General features: G+C 32.5%; 1 protein-coding gene across 1 annotated transcript; it reads left to right on the top strand.

Moving 5' to 3' along the window:
• The first annotated feature begins 12,127 nt into the window (after window positions 1-12,127).
• LOC146952244 (disease resistance protein RPM1-like) lies at window positions 12,128-12,701 on the top strand. The gene is made up of 2 exons (XM_085720170.1): window positions 12,128-12,296; window positions 12,340-12,701. The coding sequence occupies exons 1-2, from the start codon at window positions 12,128-12,130 to the stop codon at window positions 12,699-12,701; spliced, it is 531 nt and encodes a 176-aa protein (XP_085576296.1).
• The last annotated feature ends 9,199 nt before the right edge of the window (window positions 12,702-21,900 follow it).

Below are 21,900 nucleotides of genomic sequence, written 5' to 3'. Positions count from 1 at the left end.
TATGAGAGAACATGTTGCTTAAGTAATGATACACATAGTTGACGGTAAACTTACCTCCATTGTTCACTTTACAACACCACACTAATCTTCATTATTGTTCAATGTATTCCTCCCATACAAAGAAAGGCCGGCTTACGCCACACAAACCTCAAACACCACACACTGTCCACCCATTCCACCATCTCTTAACACTTCTTAAGGGCTGAACCGAAACCTCATAAAGACAATTGAAATTGCATTTATGGTTTCACTTCAACGAAAAAATAAAGGCAAAATAGACATACACAAGACATTAGGAAAATCTTCCAGAATACAATGTAAATATCAAAGAAAAAAGTCACAAGGTTCATGTACAATAGGCTTTGCAGGCTGCAGCAGTATGGTCACATGAATTCATTTTATTTGCAGATTGAAAAGCAGCAAAGATGAATGAATGGAGAAACAATGCATGCCCCTTGTGAACTGTAACATATTGAGAAGCCTACAAATTATATATGGAGCAAAATCAAAACGAGGGAGTGTCATATATGAACGATTCTACATTATAAAAGAATTGTATAACAATGTGACTTCACCAAAAACTCATGAAAAATAGAAATATATTAGACAAATTACTATGCCTTGATAATTATAAAATACTATGACAAAACTTATAAACATTACAACCAGCTGAAAAATAGCATAATACTTTAAGCTTTGTTCTCAACACTTCAAATTTCTCCTTTAAAGAACCTTCTATCATTATGTTTCTAATTTGAGATTCTAAGTTGCAATGCTCCAAGCAAATTTTCTATTGGCATAATATAATCCACCTTGATGTATTTTGATTTTCTTAATTCATCAATGATGTATATAGTTTTTTGCTAAGCCAACTTTTTGCTCATCCATAAACTCTAAGCCGTTAGACGAGTTCTCATTTTGGTGGACCAGAAGTGGTAACTTTTCCCTTCAAAAATAGGAGATTCCTCTCACCCTTTTACTTTCTTACCAATCTTCACTCGTAAACTCTTTAAGATCAAATAGATCAGAGTTTTTGATAGTTGATATCATATAAGTATGTAACAACAAACTTTAAAGCAATATTTGGGGAAGTTGGAGGTTATGAAAAGTGTTATGGGAAAAGTTTATAGTCACAGCTAGCTAGTAGATTCAAAGATGCACACCTAATTGGAAGTCAAACTCATTATTTAAGAAAAGTGAATGGGAAATAAAATACAATCCATTAGGTGTTAGAAGTAAACTCAATGGTTGAATTATTTTTAATGGCAAATGAATACATTACTCCCTCCGTTTCAAAATACATGTCCAAGTCAACCACTTCACATATGCCAATGCACAATTTTGACCGTTAATATCTTTAATTATCTAAAGTAAAAAATTATAAAAATTTAATATTTTGAAAATATTTGTCGAGACAAATCAAACAACATCTTACATGCTAATATTTGTATTTATACATTAGTAAAAAAGTATGGTCAAAGTAAGTCAAATGAATAGTGCACATTGCAAAAATTGGACATGTATTTTGAAACGGAGGGAGTAATGTTAATGAACTTAGGGTTTACCAATCCATTACAAAATGATACTGATAATTGCTAAACTTACATATTTTGTACTTTCTCAAGCACTTATCAACTTAAATAGATAGAAACCGCTTGATTTTCCCCATTATTGTATATATTTAGTAATTAGGTTTAAGATAGGAGAATGGTGATTTTTATGTACGTCTTTTCTTGCTTTCTTAAGTAAATGAAAAATAAAACATCAAGAAGAAAACACAATTTACTAAACGAGCATCAATTTTGTGTAGCAAATTTACACTTACCTAGCGTCTATATATAGCAAAACAACAACTGCCATTGTGAGAATCATTCCAAAATTTTCAAGTCTCAACACTTTATTTTTACGAGAATTTCAACTTCATAGGATCTCATTTGACCTACCAATTCTTTTATGACGGTCTCAAAATCTTTCATTTTTATTAATTCAAACCCACGTCTTATGGGACTTACCTAGTCACATCCTTGAAACCCCTCCTCTAACCCCACACATCTTTAGCACTTGTAACTACCATTATTCTTGGAAAGATATTGGTTGACATTGCTTGTTGCAGAAAGAATAATTCCTTTTAATCTTTTCGTTTATTTTCCTTCGACTCTTTTTCTTTAGCTGCATTTAGAGTTGAAGTATCCGTGTGAATATTAAATCCTCGTTTACAATGTCCCACAATTATTCTTGAGAGCAAATTAATGTCTTGGTTTAAAGCTCCAAAAATCATTGTTTTTAGCACTAAAAGTAGGGATAGTCATGGATGATGGTTGAATAGTATTAGCCATGTACTAGAAAAATTTTAAAATGATGTAGGATATGGTGGAGAGTTTGGTTTGGAAAGGTTGGTTAATTTTATGTCTAATGCACGATCCTAGCTTCGATGCCATTGTTAGTATAGTTGAGTGATAGGATCTCTAAACTATCTTTAAGAAAACTATAGAAGCTATGAAAATAATTTAGATAGTTGTAAGCATCTAATTGACTGCAGTTAATGAGAATAATTTAGATCCAAACACACACTTTAAAATCACTTTCATTAACAAGTATAAGCATCCAAATTGACTGCAGTGCAACTAATTGCTTTACACCTGCATCTATTGTTAGTAGTTGAGTGATTGGATTCTTAAAGTGTAGAAATGGGTATAATATTTTAACAAACTGGTTCTTTAATGGGAAAATAGCCGGGCCGGACCTTGAGGTGTGCAAACCGCTCAATGGAACTGGGCCTCCACAAGGTACGGGCCACAAAAAAAAATTATAGCCCAATAGTACTACTAAGTGTTACGTGAGTGTTTTTTGGGGGAGGGTCGTTTGAGGTTCCTAGCGTATACGGTAGTAATTTTCACCTTTGGGTGTACCGCATATATACGGCACCTTGTATTTATCTTTTAAAAAATTTAAATAGAACATTGTTCTTTAAAAAAAATACATTTTTATTTTATTACGGACCTCTTTTCATTTACAGAACCGAGCCTCTAGATTCATAGGAACGACCTTGGAAAATAGGGTAGTAGATCTGAAGCAGGTGGTGGAGGATATAAAAGTGTTGTCGTGCCGTAATATTCAACTTATTGAGCCATCCGATTAAATTTCTTAATGTTGCATGATAGAAACCGATCAACCCTAAAATTCTTTCTAAAAAAATTTGAAACATCTAAATTCAGTTACATGGTGGACTACTTTGGCTTCTTCAAGAAAAAAAATTCAATTACATCATTTACGTTATTATGCTACAAGGGCATATATGAAAGCTGATAACAAAAAAAAATATACATATATAAGAGCTCACACAAAATTCTCTTTTATTCAGCATAATGGATGAAGGTGTAATGCAATTAATTGTACTGCATGTACATCTGCTTGATTTCGTACAATTACAAACAAAATAGTCACCAATATTTTTGATATAAAAGTAAAAAAAATAAAACCATAAGATAAATCCATGAGAACATTAAAGCTTCTTCACATCCTCAGATGATGAGCTTTCGCCATTGCCCTTTTCCTTGTGAGTATCCAAACTTTTAGCAGCTTTTGCCATTTTCCTTCTCCGTTTAAGGCCACATGCGTTGCACAAAGACTGCACCAACATGTTTCATGCATGTTAACTATATACATAACTAGATATTTAAAGTGTACCGTGATAGTAAATGAAACGGTAGCGAATAAGTTGGGAAGAAGAGAGACTAACTTATTACCTTAGGACCCATAGGTGCACTCAGGGCCGTCCCTAAGAATTCGGAGGCTCGGTTCTGGGAATGAAAAGAGGTCAGTGATAAAATCAAAACGTATTTTTTTTGAAAAGAGCAATGTTCTATTTATATTTTTTAAAAGATAAATATAAGGTGTTGTATATATGCGGAACACCCAAAGGTGAAAATGACTACCGTATACATGAGGAACTCCCACCTAACACCAAAAGCAAGAGGACCTAATTCTAATAGGCCTAAAAGGCTAAAACAAGGGGACAAAAAATGGCTAGGGGTATTAAAAAAATTGGAGGGCAGTAGTACTAGTGAATATTTTTTTTTTTAGGCCCATGGCTGAGGGAGGCCCAGCTCTGTTGAGCTGTTTGCACCCCCTCAAGGCCGGGCCTGGGTCCACTCCTCCAAAGGGGAGTCTTGGTTGTCTCACAATCTGAGCAAACTATAGTGGTTGTAGCAGATGGAATGGTGTTAAACACTCTAGCCTTTGGATATGAGGTGGTGGCAGTTGTGTTCTTCATTCTCATCCTTGGATACCTAGCACTGTCACTTGATCTCACCCTTTTTTTTTTGAAAGGAACAATAATACCCTATATCTTGTTTTTCAGTTCTCACGTTTATTTATATATACACTCACGCACATGAATCTTACAAAAAAAAAAAAAAAAAAATCAACTGTTAGGGTTTCCCGCCTAAATTATTTTAATTTTGATCATCATCAATCTAGACAATTATTTCACTATACAATTACAGAATTAACATTTTTTAAAGAAAATATCTCCAAAAAGATATGGTCGGAATGCCATTTTTTTACTTCAAGATATTTTGCTGACAAAAAAAGAGATTAATCAATCTATACCTTCATTTTTTTTAAATAAATCCATACCTTAATTTGAACACTCGTATTAAGAAACCAAAAACAAAAAAACCCTCGTATTAAATATTGACTTGTTTTTGCAATAACCATTATTGACATTTTTCAAGAAAATATCTCCTAATGATTTGGTCCAAATGTCATTTTTTTAATTTCTTTTCAAGATATTTTCTGACATAAAAAGAGATTGATCAATCCTTACCTTAATGTTTTTTTAATAAATTCTTACCTTAAGTTTTTTTTTACAAAAAAAAATCATACCTTAAGTTGAACCCTCGTATTAAATGTTGGATATTATTTTTTGCTTAATATATGCCTCCCTTCTCCTAAGATAAGCTTGAATTACACCCCTTCTTATATTATAATATACACTCTCCTCCCTTGAAAGTAAAAGGCTAAAATAAATTATACTCACTTCCCCTAAGAAATGCTTAGATTACAATTCCTTCCCCTAAGAATTATTTATGTACTACATTTTAATCCATTTTGATATAAATAAATATTTTCATAATATTTACAAATTTTGATCCACCATTCAAAAATATTTCATTTCTTTTTAACTTCAATGTCCATTAAAAAACAAATTGATTATTTTATTATTAATTTGACAATTTTGAATATAAAACAAGTTTTTTATTACCCATATTTCATTGGTTATACTAAATTTAAAAAATTAATTTGTTTTGAATTGTATCATATTTTATAATAATTTTTGAAACTATATGTAATGATATTGTATATTAAAAACAAAACAAAAGAAATGATTTGAATTTTGATTATAATAAAATGGAACCGCACCCTTTTTTACTTGCTTGTGTGCGTTATATTTTCGTTGCTATACTATTAAAAATAAAAATAAAAAATATTAAGGGAGGAAGTGTAGATTTTAATATTAGAGAGGAGGGAAATGTAATTAGAGGTTCTCTCAAAGGAGTGGAGTGTAATTTTTTTTAATATGTTTTGTTTAAGAGAGAAGGGGAGTGTATATTTTGATATAAGAGGGAGGGTAATGTAATTTAATCATCTCTCAAAAAAGTGGAGAGTAATTTACTCTAAACAATATGTGTGTATTTCAATATATAACAAATATTTTGCTGTTTCAGTGAGTTTAGCCATAACATATGTTTGAAATTAAGAATTTTCTAAAAAGTTATTTTGCCGGGAATATCATCTCCGTAGGATCTCATTTGACTTGTCAATTCTTTAATTTTGTATATTCCATCCTTGAAACTCCTCCTATATATTCCATGCATCTAGCTACCATTATTCTTTGAAAGATATTATTTGCTAATGTTTGTTACCGAATGTATAATACGTTTGAATCTTTCTATTTAGCTTCCTTCAACTCTTTTGTTTTTTGAGCTGTATATTGAGAGTTGAAGTGTCCATGAGAATAGTAAATCTTTCATCTACAGTGTTCCATAAATATTCTTGAGAGGAAATATATATCCTCCTTTTAAAGCTCCAAAAATCATAGTTTCCACCACTAAAAATAGGGATAGTCATATATGATGGTTGAATAGCATTAGCCATGTTTTAGAGATTTAGAAAATATATATATATATATATATATATATATATATATATATATATATATATATATATATATATATATATATATATATATAGGGCATATCACATGAGAATGATAGTTATAGGTGAGAATGATGAGAATAAATAGGAACCATTAGATTAAAAAAAATGGCTGAGATTAAATCACAAGTTAAGTGACTCATGTGCTAATCATGTGTCATTCTCATTCTTTTCACTCGCGCGTTCCAACTTCATTGTTAACCTTTCTTCTTCCTTCAAACACTACAACTGTTTCTTCTTCCCTTCACCTTCAACCATCTTTTCCGGCGATGCCAACCCTCCCGGCGTGAAACCCGCAGCCACCACCAGTTTGCGGCGCCCCCACCAATTCCGGTATAAGGAGAGCATCGTGTATATTACTGAAGTTTCAAGAATCGGACCCAAATGAGTTACAAATCATACCATATATGAATGATTTGAAGGGTGAATTGGTTAATTAGCAAAAAAAAAAAACGTGATATTTTATCTGTTGGGTATTTGTATTGGCTGCATTGTTGCTAAAACAAATATCTTTGTTCTGTAAGTTGGAACCAATGTTCCAGCATGTGGATAGGCAGCTCTGTAAGATGTTGGATACAATGTTTCAACATCCTGTCACGGTTTAGTGTGCCTGGGTTTCTGCCTTATCTGTACGCGCGTATTTTATTGTTTAAGGAAACCATATTTCCTTTACTTACTGACCAAGTAACGCGCATATCTTATAAGAATCAGCTGTGGAATATTACTAAAATAGATATTTTGTTTTAGGAAATATTTGTTACGATCTGGAATGTTTTTAAATAGGTTCCGACATATTAGGACTTTCCAGAATTGTTTCTGATTCTGTTTTGCAGGTTTGCTGAACCGATCTGCAAGTTTACTGAAGCCCAATGAATTATTTAGCCCAAGCTGCTTCAGTATAAAAGGAAGACTTCAAGACCTAATTGCTCATTCAAGCCGTCATACTAAAAAGTTTAGATCTTTAGGGTTTGAGTCTTCATGTATTCTGTTCTTGTGTCGTTTGTGATGCAAGTCTAGAATCTTTTGTGTGTTCTTTCTAGTGTCGTGTTAGATACTTGTTTAGGACTGGTTTTGTGAGTATTGATACTCTTGTGCATCAAACCGAAGTTGTGAAACAAGGTTTGGTTGTTTGTGTTGGAAGGTAACTTCTATCTTTTTGTGTTTGAGGTCTGATAGGTCACTGGGGCAGTGACTGGCCATTAGGATAGTGAGATGGGATCTCAGATCTAGGAGTTCCTAGGTTGAAGTCTAGACGGGTAGGTCCTAGGTCATATAGTGTAAACGAGGAGTTTGCTGAGAGCTATTGAATAAGGACTACACTAGTGGATTTCCTTCCTGGCTTGGTAGCCCCCAGATGTAAGCGTGTTGTGTTGAACTGGGTCAACAAACTCACTGTGTTCTTTATTTTCCTGTCCTTTATTTTTCTTGTTTTTATTTCTGTTTTATCGCTCGATGTTGAAACATTAACCGGAACATTGCAAACGTTAAAACATCTGACAGAACTTTTAAAACAAGTGCGCTAGAATTTCATTATCAATTAAAAAAATCTAACGTGATACCTATGGAAGATTCACTCATCGATTTCAAACCTGATTCAAGCAGTATGAATTCCAATTTTGTTGTGTTCTTGTTATGTTTATCTTTTATGTTAAGGTTGATCACAACAATTTTAGGTTTATTTTAACAATTTAATATTCATCTTATTTTTATTGTTGGAACCGGTTGTGAAGGGTGAGGGATAGAAAAAATTGAAGCAAGAAGAGCAAGTTTGGGTTTGAAAGCGTGAAGCAGAAGAAGAAAATGGGAAGCGTAAGGGATGAAGGAAGTGACAGAAAATAGCACATGATTGGCACATGGGTCACTTAACTTGTGATTTAATCTCAGCCATTCTTTTTAATCTAATGGTTCCTATTTATTCTCATCATTCTCACCTATAACTACCATTCTCATGTGATATGCCCCCTATATATATATATATATATATATATATATATATATATATATATATATATATATATATATATATATATATATATATATATATCCCTTCAAAAAAATGTCTTAGAATTTAGAAGTGATGTAGGATACAAGGATAGTTTGGTTGAAAATATGTGGATAAATTTTCTACGTTCAATAAATTATGATCGAGCATAGAAATAATGCCACGGTTAGTCGTTGAAGCAGTAATGTTAATTTAGAGTATAGTTGGATAGTATAGAAGTTGATAGTTTGTAGTCTAAAGTGGTGTGAGACTTTGGAACAAGGAGCAGGGCCGTTCCTAGGAAAATGGAGGCTCGGTTCTCATAAACAAGAGAGGCCCCTAATAAAAATATGTATTTTTTTAAAAGAGAAAAAAAATTATATTATTTGTTTTGTTTTATTTTTTGAGAGGATAATTATAATGTTTGCTGTTAAACTTTGCTATTTTATACGATAATTATGTGCCCAAAATTACAAGTGCTCTAAAATAATAAAAAAAATATTGTGTTTTTATTTGTAAAGATGCCTATTTTACATTCATGTTACAAATATAAAAAAAATATATATTGGGCCCCTAAATTTTGGAGGCCCGGTTCAGTAGTGCTGCTTGCACCCCCTAGGGTTCGGCCCTGACAAGGAGTAGATTGTATTGCTCTCAAATTGACCGCACTAGCCACTTGTGCAAAGCCAAAATCCAAACACGGGATTTATTTTATCTTATCCCTTGATACATCAAACACAAGATTTAAGCAGATATGATATATCATATTCTGTCTCCCTATCATTGTAATCAAACAGACCCTAGATTCTTTGTAAAAGAAAATGAACCCTTTTTTCTTTTCTTTTTTGGTCAAGTAGCCTAGTGGCTAGAATTCACCTTTTTCGATGTGAATAAGTGGGGTGTCAGGGTTCGAACCCCGGCCGCTGTATATAACAATGTATGTCTCTGTCAACTGAGCTATGCTCACGGGACGAAACCCTTTTTTTTTTGACAGAATGAAACCTTAAATTCAGTTACATCATTTAAATTATTGCGCTACAATGGAATTTAATTTTGCTAAAATTTTACTGTCAGATTCCCTTTTATTCCCGAAGCGTAGAATATCACTAGTTTTCAATCAATAATTATATGAAAAGATATAAGAAAGCTCGCACAAAACTTTTATTAAATTCACAATAATAGATGCAGATGTAATGCTATTGGTTGTACTGCATGTACATCTGCTTGATATAACAACTCACTATAAGAAACAAAATAGTCACCACTTATTTTTTATTTAAAAACACATAAAACAAAATGTCACAGCGTATGAACCACCCTTCACTGTAAAATCTCAATAGGAGAGAATCCATAAATTGTCCGTCTAATTAAGAGTGAATAAAACCATAAGATAAATTCAGATGAACATTAAAACATTAATCTTCACATCCTCAGATGATGAGCGTTCGCCATTGCCCTTTTCCTTATGAGTATCAAGACCCTTATCGGCTTTTGCCTCTTCCCTTCTTCGTCGGAGTCCACATGCATTGCACAACGACTGCACCAACATATTTCTTGTTAACTATATATATATATATATATATATATATATAACTAGATATTCAAATTATTAATCATTGTATAAGTATAGAATAACACTTTTGCATGAACCAAGAGTGAAAGCTGGGGAGAATAGAGATTAACTAATTACCTTGGAACCTGTAGGATCACTCCTCCAAAGAGGAGTAGTGTTTGTATTGCAATCGAAACAAACCCTAGTTGGATATAGTATTCGCCATTGCCCTTTTGGGTATTCGTATTCAGTACCAGTTTTTATTTTCTTTTTGGCAGCACTAGCAGCTGTTTTCTTCTTTTTTGTAGCCCTAGCAGCAGCTTTTTTCTTCTTTGTGGCTGGAACTGGATCATCGTTACTTACTCTCATTCTTGGATATATATATTTGGAACTTGAACTCACCATTTTTTTCATCAACCAATACCCTATCTGTTGTTTTTCAGTCCTCACGTTCATTTATATATACACCCACTGACATGAATATCACACATAATTTTTTATTTTTTTCTACTTTTAGGGTTTTGCCTAAATCATTTGAATTTTATCATCATTAATCCAAGCAACGTATGCGAAACGCCGTGAATTTATTTCACTAGACAATTATTAGCATTTTTTTTAATGAAATGTCTCCAAAAGGATTTGGTCGGCATGTGACCGTTTATTTTTTTCAAGATATTTTGCTGACATAAAAAGAGATTAATCAATCCATACCTTAAATTTTTTTTTTTTAATAAATCCATACCTTAAGTTGTATTATTGGATGTTGAATTAAATATTGGATTTTTTTTTCTGGCAATAAAAATTATCAACATTTAAGAAATTTTCTGTAAAATAACTTTTTTGCTAAACAAAAAAAGGATTTGGTAGGAATATCTTTTTTCTTTTTCAAGATATATTACTGACATAAAAAGAGATTGATCAACCCATACCTTGAGCTCTTTTTTTTTTAATAAACTTAGGTCCTCGTATTGTAAACAAAAAAAAAAGGTCCTCGTATTAAATATTGGAATTTTTTCTTAATCTATTATTTATTCTCAATTTATATAGTGTACCATATTCTCAATTATAAGATATATACATTTGCTCAAAAAAAAAAAAAAAAGATATATACATAGTATGCACAGATTGTGGTTCGAACTTGGAACACCCCACTTATTCACATTATAAAGGTGAATTTCAGTCAATAGGTTACTTGTTAAAAAAAAAATACATAGGAATGATGATACTTAGAGCATCACCAATGAAAAAAAAAACTATGTTTGTGTACTTAAACGAGTCTCACGTGTACACATCATTAATTTATAATTTTTTAATAGTAACACTTAACAAAAACAAAATTAAATGAGACTCACTAATTATCTGTCCTCGTGAGCTTAGCTTAGTTGGTATGGACAATGCATAATCATAATATATGCAAAGTTCGGGGTTCGAACCCCGGCCACCACCAAAAAAAGACTCCCTAAGTATCTATCAATAACTCTATCATTACATTTCAATATTTTAATCTTAAAAGAAGTGGGACCCAAAGAGAGATTGTACCTATTTTAGACCTCGTGCTCATTAGATGTCTAAAATCATTTTTCTCCAACATAGATACCTCATAGGTAGCGGGTCTTAAAAATGAGGGCTCATGCTGGGATGGTGTTAATACATGTGAATAAACAATATAGTGGTAAAGTAGAGCAATGAAAGCTTACTTCTTGATTGCTATAAAAAAAAATTAATGATAAATATTAGTAGTTAAATTAATTTTTTCTCTCCTTCATTTAGGTTTGGGAATGATAACGTACTCCTATTTGAAAGAATAAGTTAGCAAAAAAGATTATATTAGGTGAATAAATTAATGAGGTGTTCGGAGTTTTTTGAAGATCAACTCTTACATTTGGTTATATTGTCTCTACCAACTGAACTTGACCAAACTTTTCTAGTGTAAAATAGATACGAGTATCTATGAATTGTTTTTCATTCCCAGGTGATTTTCTAACGTGTAAGCTCAATAATCAAATGGAAATATTAATGATTCAAAGTCAAACAAAAATAGAAAAATTCTTCATAAAAAAAGTCAAACAAAAAAGCTAGCTGTAATCTTGAAATTGCTTCAACTTTTGCAGTTAGAAATTCAAAACTACAAGATGGCAGAAACTGTAGTATAGTTTGTCTTGAGACAAGTATACCAACTTCTAAAAGATGAAACAAGATTACTAAAACATGTACGTAGAAACTTTGAAGACATTAAGAATGAACTAGAGTTCATTCATGCCTTCTTAAAAGATGCTGATAAAAGAGCCACATCAGATGAAGTAAGTATTCAAATTTGGGTGAAACAGTTAAGAGAATTATCTTTTCACATAGAAGATATCATTGATGCATACACCATGAATGTGGCTCATCACCATCATCATGATCATCATGATGGATTCATAGGTAAACTTCAAAATGTTGTTGGATTGATGAAATGGAAAACCTTAAAACCTCGTCATCGAGTAGCGTGTGAGATTCAAGAGATCAAATCAAGAATTCATGGAATCAAAGAAAGAATGGAAGGTACAATTTTCAACACTCTAACAACGAGGATCATCGATTGTAGAAGATCGTGTTATGGTTAAGTGGCGTGATCCTGATCGACTGGCTTCACTTTTTGTTGAAGAAGGTGAAATTGTAGGGTTTGAGAAGCCTAGAGACGAAATTGTCGGTTGGTTGGTTGATGAAGAAGAAAGAACTCGGAGTGTGATTTCGGTGGTTGGAATGGGGGGACTTGGGAAAACAGCTCTTGCTAAAAATGCTTTTGATGATCAACAACTGAGAGGTTGCTTTGATTGTCGTGCATTTCTCGTGGTTTCTCAATCGTATAGTGTTGAAGCCTTGTTGAGAAGCATGATGATGCAGTTTTCTGAAGAAACTAAAGAGCCTCTTCCTCAAGGTATTGTTATAAATCTCTCATTATTTTAGGTATTTTTTGTTTGTGTTCACATTTATGTTTATTTTTGTCTTGACTCTTAGAACTAGGGTCTGCTTCACATGTTCATAGGCAGCTTTCTGCTTATTTTCATAAGTTATCCAAGATAGCTTATAAACATAGTTATAGCTTATACGAAAATAATTTAACTTTATTGTATCTTTTGTTGTAGAAATAGCGATACATAAACATGTATCATGATAAGCGCTTATGGTGTATGTTGTAAATTAAATTGTTTAGCCGAACAGGACCCTAATTTACCTAAATTAAATTATCCAGTGATCAAAGCTTAAGGCAGCAACTGTTATCGATATGCTTGTATAATAAGTAAAAACCTTGCCAATAAAATTAATTAGAAATTAAATTTAAGGTAAACGGAACTCAACATATGAACAAAAATATTATTGAAAAGAGAAGTTTATAACATTCCTTGGACATATTTGTAAATGGAGCATGATTCTTCGATATAGATAAGTTAATTAGTGATTCCATGTTATGCAGTCGTGAATTATATGTATGAAGTGGGAGTTTATAGAAAAACTGCCAAATAGAAAATTTGCTAGGAGCATTGCGACGCAGAATGTCAAATTACAAACATAATGGCATTGAATTAATTTCTCCAGTTCTTATTGTTGAAGATCAACTCTTTCCTTCCCTTCAATAAAATAAAAGATCACAATGACTTTCCTTTCTATTCTACTCTACGATATTGGCATTTCCCAATCAAACTTTTACTTTGATATTCGTGTCATCAATATCCTTGAAGACGCTATGATCTTTGTCCATGTGATTACTAGCTACCCCCATTATCCAAGTACCAGTTTCTACTCAATTCATCATTGAAATCTTAGATAGCATAGAAAAGATGTTGCAGCTCATAGTCATATATTTCTTATGCTCAGGCTCTTCAACGAAGTTTGCTTGAAGCTTATTTTTGTTGTAACAATTTTTCCGGTTGTGTCAAATTTCTTGTAGTTTCGACATTGTGGCTTTCTCTTATACCGACAATCTTTCTCGACATGATTTATCACTTTTCAAATGCTGCATGGAGCTCATCTTGATCATGTCTTGAGAATTTCCTTTGTTTCTAGAATTTACTCCACCAGTTTTATTTCCTTTGTTCATTTATGGTGAGATCGTAATTTGAGCTTCGATCTTTGCTCATAAATTGCAGGAGACTCAATTAGTTTTCACATAGACAAAGTAGATAGGTCTTTGGTTTGCTCAATTGTAGTGACGATTGCAAGATATTTATGAGGAATCGAAATTAGAATTTTCTCAAAAATTATTTTGTCGGAATATCATCTCCGTAGGATCTCATTTGACTTGCCAATTCTTTTATTTTGTATAGTAGTCTTTTAAGGTCTTAGAATCTTTCATTTTAAGTAATTCAATCTTACGTCTTAGAGTTTGAAGTTTAATAACAAGTACGTTCTCACATCCTTGAAACTCCTCCTCTATGTATTCCATGCATCTTTGACACTTGTAGCTCCCATTATTCTTTGAAAGATATTATTTGCTAATGTTTGTTACAGAAAGAATAATACCTTTGAATCTTTCTATTTAGTTTCCTTCAGTTCTTTTTTGTTTTTTGAGCTGCATATTGAGAGTTGAAGTGTGAGAATAGTAAATCCTTCATCTACAATGTCCCATAAATATTCTTGAGAGGAAATATATATCCTCCCTTTAAAGCTCCAAATATCATAGTTTCAACCACTAAAAATAGGGATAGCCATAGATGATGGTTGAATAGCATTAGCCATGTCTTAGATATTTAGAAGTGATGTGGGATACAAGGATAGTTTGGTTGGAAATAGGTAGGTAAATTTTCTACGTTCAATAATGTATGATCGGCATAGCTATGATGTCACGGTTAGTCGTTGAAGTAGTAATGTTAGTTTAGAGTATAGTTGGATAATATAGAAGTTGATAGTTTGTAGTAGAATGTGAAACTGTAACAATGAGTAGATTGTATTGCTCTCAAATTGACCGCTTACTAGGCACTTGTGCAAATTAAAGCCAAAAACCGAACAGCAAAGACAGAAACACGAGATTTATTTATCTTATTCCTTGATACATCGATACGAGATTTAAGCAGGATATGATATATCATATTATGTCTCCTATCATTGTAATCAAACAGACCCTAGATTCTTTGTTAAAGAAAATGAAACCCTTTTTTTGTATAGAATGAAACCTTAAACTCAGTTACATCATTTAAATTATTACGCTACAATGGAATTTAATTTTGCTAAATTTTTACCGCTAGATTCCCTTTTACTCCCGAAGCGTAATATCAATAGTTTTCAATCGACAATTATATGGAAGAAAAGATAAATGAAAGCTCACGCAAAACCTTTATTTAATTCACCATAATAGATGCATGTGTAATGCTATTGGTTGTACTGCATGTACATCTGCTTGATTTAACAACTCACTATAAGAAACAAAATAGTCACCACTTATTTTTTATTTAAAAACACATAAAACAAAATGTCACAGCGTATGAACCACCCTTCACTGTAAAATCTCAATAGGAGAGAATCCATAAATTGTCCGTCTAATTAAGAGTGAATAAAACCATAAGATAAATTCAGATGAACATTAAAACATTAATCTTCACATCCTCAGATGATGAGCGTTCGCCATTGCCCTTTTCCTTATGAGTATCAAGACCCTTATCGGCTTTTGCCTCTTCCCTTCTTCGTCGGAGTCCACATGCATTGCACAACGACTGCACCAACATATTTCTTGTTAACTATATATATATAACTAGATATTCAAATTATTAATCATTGTATAAGTATAGAATAACACTTTTGCATGAACCAAGAGTGAAAGCTGGGGAGAATAGAGATTAACTAATTACCTTGGAACCTGTAGGATCACTCCTCCAAAGAGGAGTAGTGTTTGTATTGCAATCGAAACAAACCCTAGTTGGATATAGTATTCGCCATTGCCCTTTTGGGTATTCGTATTCAGTACCAGTTTTTATTTTCTTTTTGGCAGCACTAGCAGCTGTTTTCTTCTTTTTTGTAGCCCTAGCAGCAGCTTTTTTCTTCTTTGTGGCTGGAACTGGATCATCGTTACTTACTCTCATTCTTGGATATATATATTTGCAACTTGAACTCACCATTTTTCTCATCAACCAATACCCTATCTGTTGTTTTTCAGTCCTCACGTTCATTTATATATACACCCACTGACATGAATATCACACATAATTTTTTATTTTTTTTTCTACTTTTAGGGTTTTGCCTAAATCATTTGAATTTTATCATCATTAATCCAAGCAACGTATGCGAAACGCCGTGAATTTATTTCACTAGACAATTATTAGCATTTTTTTAATGAAATGTCTCCAAAAGGATTTGGTCGGCATGTGACCGTTTATTTTTTTCAAGATATTTTGCTGACATAAAAAGAGATTAATCAATCCATACCTTAAATGTTTTTTTTTTAATAAATCCATACCTTAAATTGAATTATTTGCTCAACAAAAAAAGATTGGATGTTTTTTTTTTGGTAGTGGCCGAGGTTCGAACACCGGACCTTGCATATTTTATGCATTGTCCATAACAATTGATCTAAACATGTTGAATTAAATATTGGATTTTTAGTTTTTTTTGCAATAACAATTAATAGTAACATTTTTTTAGAAATTTTCACTAAAAGGATTCGGTAGGAGTATTTTTTTTTCAAAGATATTTTACTGAAATAAAAAGAGATTAATCAACCCATACCTTTGAGCTCTTTTTTTTAATAAATTCATACCTTAAGTTGAGTCCTCGTATTTTTTTTTTTTTGAGGAAAAGTTGAGTTCTCGTATTAAATATTGAATTTTTTTTTCTTAATCTATTATTTATTCTCAATTTATATAGTGTGCCATATTCTCAATTATAAGATATATACATAGTATCTTTCAATATATATATATATATATATGAGACAGGATCCGTTAACACCAGGTGTCAACGGATTCGTTGACACCAAATCTCATCCATTGATTTGATTTAATCCAAAGGCTAATTTAAAAGTGCACGGTGAAACTAATTTTTTTTTCCACCTTCGTACTTCTTTTTTCCCAAACCCAAACCCTCAATTGCCTATGCAGTCTGTTCATCGCTTCTCTCTCCCATTGCTGCCCCATGGATGGTTTTTGCTCTATCCAATTAATGTCGTAGCATAATTAAACCAATTGAGTGATTTATGATGGAGGATTGAAAGCAATTCAATTGGGCGTTTAGGGAAAAAACATTCAAATTCTCACAGAGGTACAATCCAAAATCTTCCATGAATCACTACTTTCTTCCAATGGAAAAAGTTTATTTGGAATAACTTGTCCCTGCAACAAGAGCGTGTGGCAGTGGAAGAAAACAAGGAGGAGTTTCATGATTTTTGTTTTTAATAATTGGAAAAAAATAATAGTATGTGATTGAGACAAAGTACACTCACCGAATAGAGACGTGAATTAAATATGAGCCTTTGGATTAAATCAAATCAATGGATGAGATTTGGTGTCAACGAATCCGTTGACACCTGGTGTCAACGGATCCTGTCTATATATATATATATGGGGGCTGTTAACTTGCACCCACCTAAAAACACTAAGGTGCAAGTTAACAAGCTGCACCTACTTGTACTTTACTAAAACACCCTTTTGTCTCTATTAAACTTTATTTTAATTAAAAGGACATTTTTGTAAATAGCATAAATAATATTTGTTTATAATAGAAAAACATGGGTGTTTTGGTAAATAACTAGTAGGTGCAGCTTGTTAACTTGCACCTTAGTGTTTTTAGGTGGGTGCAAGTTAACAGCCCCCTATATATTTATATATATATATATATATATATATATATACACACACACACACACACACCTGACTTATTCACCTTGGGTCCGTTTGGTTCGAGAGTTTTGGAGGGGAGGGGAGGGGAGGGGAGATTTTTAATTTGACGTGTTTGGTTCAATTTTTAGAAGGGGAGGGGAGATGAGCAAATTTTATTGCACTGTCAAAATTATCCTTATAATAATTGAAAATCTCAATATTATCCTTGTAACAACATTTATTATTATCATGTTATATTATCCTTGAAACAACTTTTACTATTATTAGGTTATAGGTTATATTATCTTGTAACAACTTTTATTTCATATTATTAACAATTTTTTCTTGTAACAACTTGCATTCTATATTATTAACAACTAGCAACAAACCCGTGCTAAGCACGGGCCCGTGCTCCGCACGGGCTAATTTGAAACGGGGGACTATGCATCAAATTGCATTGCAATGTTATATAAATTGAGAAAATAAGAAAAAAAACTAATGATAAAGTCGACGTTAATGATAAAAGACTAAGTTGCGCCCGTGATTAGTGATTTTTTTAGGATTGATTAGGGTCGACCCACTTGGTCTGATTTAGTATGTTGTATCCCCGTTTTAATTGTACTTGAGTTAGGTTTAATACCCATCTTTAGATATTTAGAAGTTGAAATATAGGAAAAAATGTTTTTAGTGGGATTAAGATTAAGCTTGTTCGCTCTTTAAAAAAAGATTAAGTTAGATTGTTTTAGTGAGTGAGTTTGTTTTAATTTATTTTTAAGAGAGAAAAATAAGGGGAGGTTGAAGCAAAAGACACAAAAGGATATAATTTTGATGACGTGTCAAAAAATTAAGAAGGGGTAAGATTTTATTTTTGGTAGACATTAAGTTTCATAATTAGCGAATAGATTTGCCCGTGGTAAAATCATTGAAATAGTTGTTATTAAATATTATGAAGTTGTAAACTAAAAATATGAGGAAAAAACTAAGTTGCGCCCGTGATTAGTGATTTTTTTAGGATTGATTAGGGTCGACCCACTTGGTCTGATTTATTATGTTGTTTCCCCGTTTTGGTTGTACCTGAGTTAGGTTTAATGTTTTTAGTGTCTTTAGATATTTAGAAGTTGAAATATAGGAAAATTTGTTTTTAGTGGGATTAAGATTAAGTTTGTTTGCTCTTTAAAAAAAGATTAAGTTAGTTCTTTTTAGTGAGTGAGTTTGTTTTAATTTATTTTTAATAGAGAAAAATAAGGGGAGGTTGAAGTAAAAGACACAAAAGGGTATAATTTTGATGATGTGTCAAAAAATTAAGAAGGGGTAAGATTGTATTTTTGGTAGACATTAAGTTTCATAATTAGAGAATAGATTTTTCCTTGTAACAACTTTCATTACTCCTTGTAACAACTCTATTACTAATCCATTATTCCATCGTTTACATCATGTTGTTATCGATTACATCGTTATTGTTTCGTTACTTTATTATTCTTATTTAATTAATTAAGTTTAAGGGTAAAACAGTAAAATAATTTTAAAATCCCTCCCCTCCCCTTGTGAACCAAACACACTTTTAATTAAAATATCTCCCCTCCCCTCCGTTAAAATTCCTTCCCTCCCCTCCCCTCCCCTCCCTCTCATGATCGTGCATATAGATTCTAGCTATTACTCGATATTACCACATATCCTCGACAACACCATTTATGTCTAAATAATGTTGTGAGCTCAATCGTATTGTTTAATCAACGATATCTCAGCCTATCAAACAATCTGATAGCATTAAGCTTTGATATATAATGTGATTATCAAAACCTAAAACCATTTCTACATTTAGGGTTTAATAGATAATGTTTTAACCTAGATTCAAAAAGTATTTTTCAATAACAATCTAAATCCATAAGATCAAAGCATAGAACACAAGAACAACATCAATATCAAATAAAACTAGAATCATATATTACTTGGATCAATAAGAATACGTATTGTGCTTGATCAGTTGCATCTAATCCCAACAAGATGAGATTTAGCTACTCATTGTCATGGTAGCCTTGCAAAAATGGAAGAAATGAGTGAAATGCATAACAAGATCTTTGATTTCCCAATGAATCTTGATGAATCCACTTCCTAACACTCTTGCTTTGTGTTTCTCTCTATAAATCACATTTGTCTCTCTCTAAAAGTACAAGAAGATGTTTGAAAAAAAAACTGAGAGAATGGCTTTTATATTATGTCTGAAAAGTGAAATCTCGCCGAGCGAAATCCTGCTCGCCATGGCAAGGAGACCTTTCTTCACTAGTGGGTTTCTGCCACGTCAGCAAGCTTCCTGAAACCGCCTTATCTCGCCATGGAGAATGCTAATATCGTTGTGGCAAAGCCTTGTTTCCGTGGATTCTGGACTTTCTGGAACTTGCTCGCTTCTTCCTCGCTCTTGGCTCACTATGGCGAACTGGCTTGCCATGGCCTCGTTGTGGCATGCAAGGGACTTGTAAAACTGATGGCTCTCTGACTTGCCTCGCCCTCTTCTCGCTTCTTGCTCGTTGTGGCAAGCTTTGTTGCCGAGACCTCGCCCTGATTCGCTGTGGTGAGCTATGAGAATCTTAGAAATGGTGCTCTCTGACTTGGCTCGCCTTCTGCTCGCTCCAAGCTCGCTGTGGCGAGCTAACCTTTGCATTTCTTTGTTGATTTCTTGCTTGCAACTGTCTTGGCATACTTTTTCCTACACAATGGGATAGAGTAAGATATACAAAGCATAATTGGGCATTTGTTCATTAATTCTTGGCTTTTTCTTGGATAACTTGTGAAACAAGTCAAAAAAGTGCCTAAAATACAACATGTAATCAACTACTTTCTGGCGCTTATCATCCTTGTTCTGAAGTCTCACAGTACTACTTTGCACTATAAACTATCAATTAAAGACTTCCATACTATCTAACTACATTCTAAACTCCTCCAAAAAAAAAAAAAAATTACATTCTAAACTAACATCGCTACCTCAACTACTAATAGTCACATGAGAGCTACGTTCGATCATACATTTCTAAATTTTCTAAGACATGGCTTGAAATTGATGGCTGCAACTTTAAAAAAAAAAAAAAAACTCTATCAATAACTAATATTTTAAACAGGATGCGCTAATTATCTTTCTTTTTTTGTGGTGGTTGGGGTTTAAAACCTGAACCTTGCATATATTATGCATTGTTCATACTAACTGAGTTAAACTCACGAGGACATCACACTAATTATCTATCAATAACTCTATATCATTACATTTTAATATTTTAATCTTAAAAAAGTAGGACCCAGAGAGAGTGTACCTATTTAAGACGTTGTGCTAATTAGGTATCCAAAATTATTTCACCCCATTGAGATGGTCTTAATCATGACATGTGAATAAACAATATAGTGGTAAATTAGAGCAATAAAAGCTTACTACTTAATTGTTTTTTTTTAATGATAAATATTAGTAGTTACTAGTTAGATTAATTTTTTTTCTCCTTCATTTAAGTTTAGGAACGATAACTTACTCCTATTTATACTAATCAAACTCTTATATATTAGAATACATTGTCTCTACCAACTGAACTATGTTCAGAGAACTTTTCTTGTGTAGAATAGATCCGAGTGTCTATAAATTATTTTTCATTCCCAAATTATTTTCTAACGTGTAAGCTCAATAATCAAATGGAAATATTAATGATTCAAAGTCAAACAAAAATAGAAAAAAATTTCATAAAAAAAGTCAAACGAAAAAACAATGCAAACTCTGAAGTCTGAACTCAAAACTTGCTAGCTATCTGTAATCGTCAACTTTGATATCTGCAACTTGAAATTGCTTCAACTTTTGTAGTTAGAAATTCAAAAATACAAGACGGCAGAAACTGCAGTATGGTTTGTCTTGAGACAAGTATACCAACTTCTAAAAGATGAAACAAGATTACTAAAACATGTACGTAGAGACTTTGAAGACATTAAGAATGAACTAGAACTAATTCATGCCTTCTTAAAAGATGCTGATAAAAGAGCCACTTTAGATGAAGTAAGTATTCAAATTTGGGTGAAACAGTTAAGAGAATTATCTTTTCACATAGAAGATATCATTGATGCATACATCATGAATGTGGCTCATCACCATCATCATTATCATCATGATGGATTCATAGGTAAACTTCAAAATGTTGTTGGATTGATGAAATGGAAAACCTTAAAACCTCGTCATCGAGTAGCATGTGAGATTCAAGAGATCAAATTAACAATTCATGGAATCAAAGAAAGAGGGTACAATTTTCAACACTCTGAACAACGAGGATCATCGATTGTAAAAGATCGTGTTATGGTTAAGTGGCAAGATCCTGATCGACTGGCTTCACTTTTTG

The sequence above is a fragment of the Medicago sativa genome, chromosome 1 (genome assembly GCF_051527215.1).
Source record: "Medicago sativa cultivar Bolivia chromosome 1, Bolivia_mono, whole genome shotgun sequence".
NCBI classification, from domain to species: Eukaryota; Viridiplantae; Streptophyta; class Magnoliopsida; order Fabales; family Fabaceae; genus Medicago; species Medicago sativa.
Note: the sequence above shows the minus strand (reverse complement) of the source record. Positions and strands in the feature narration are given on the sequence as shown.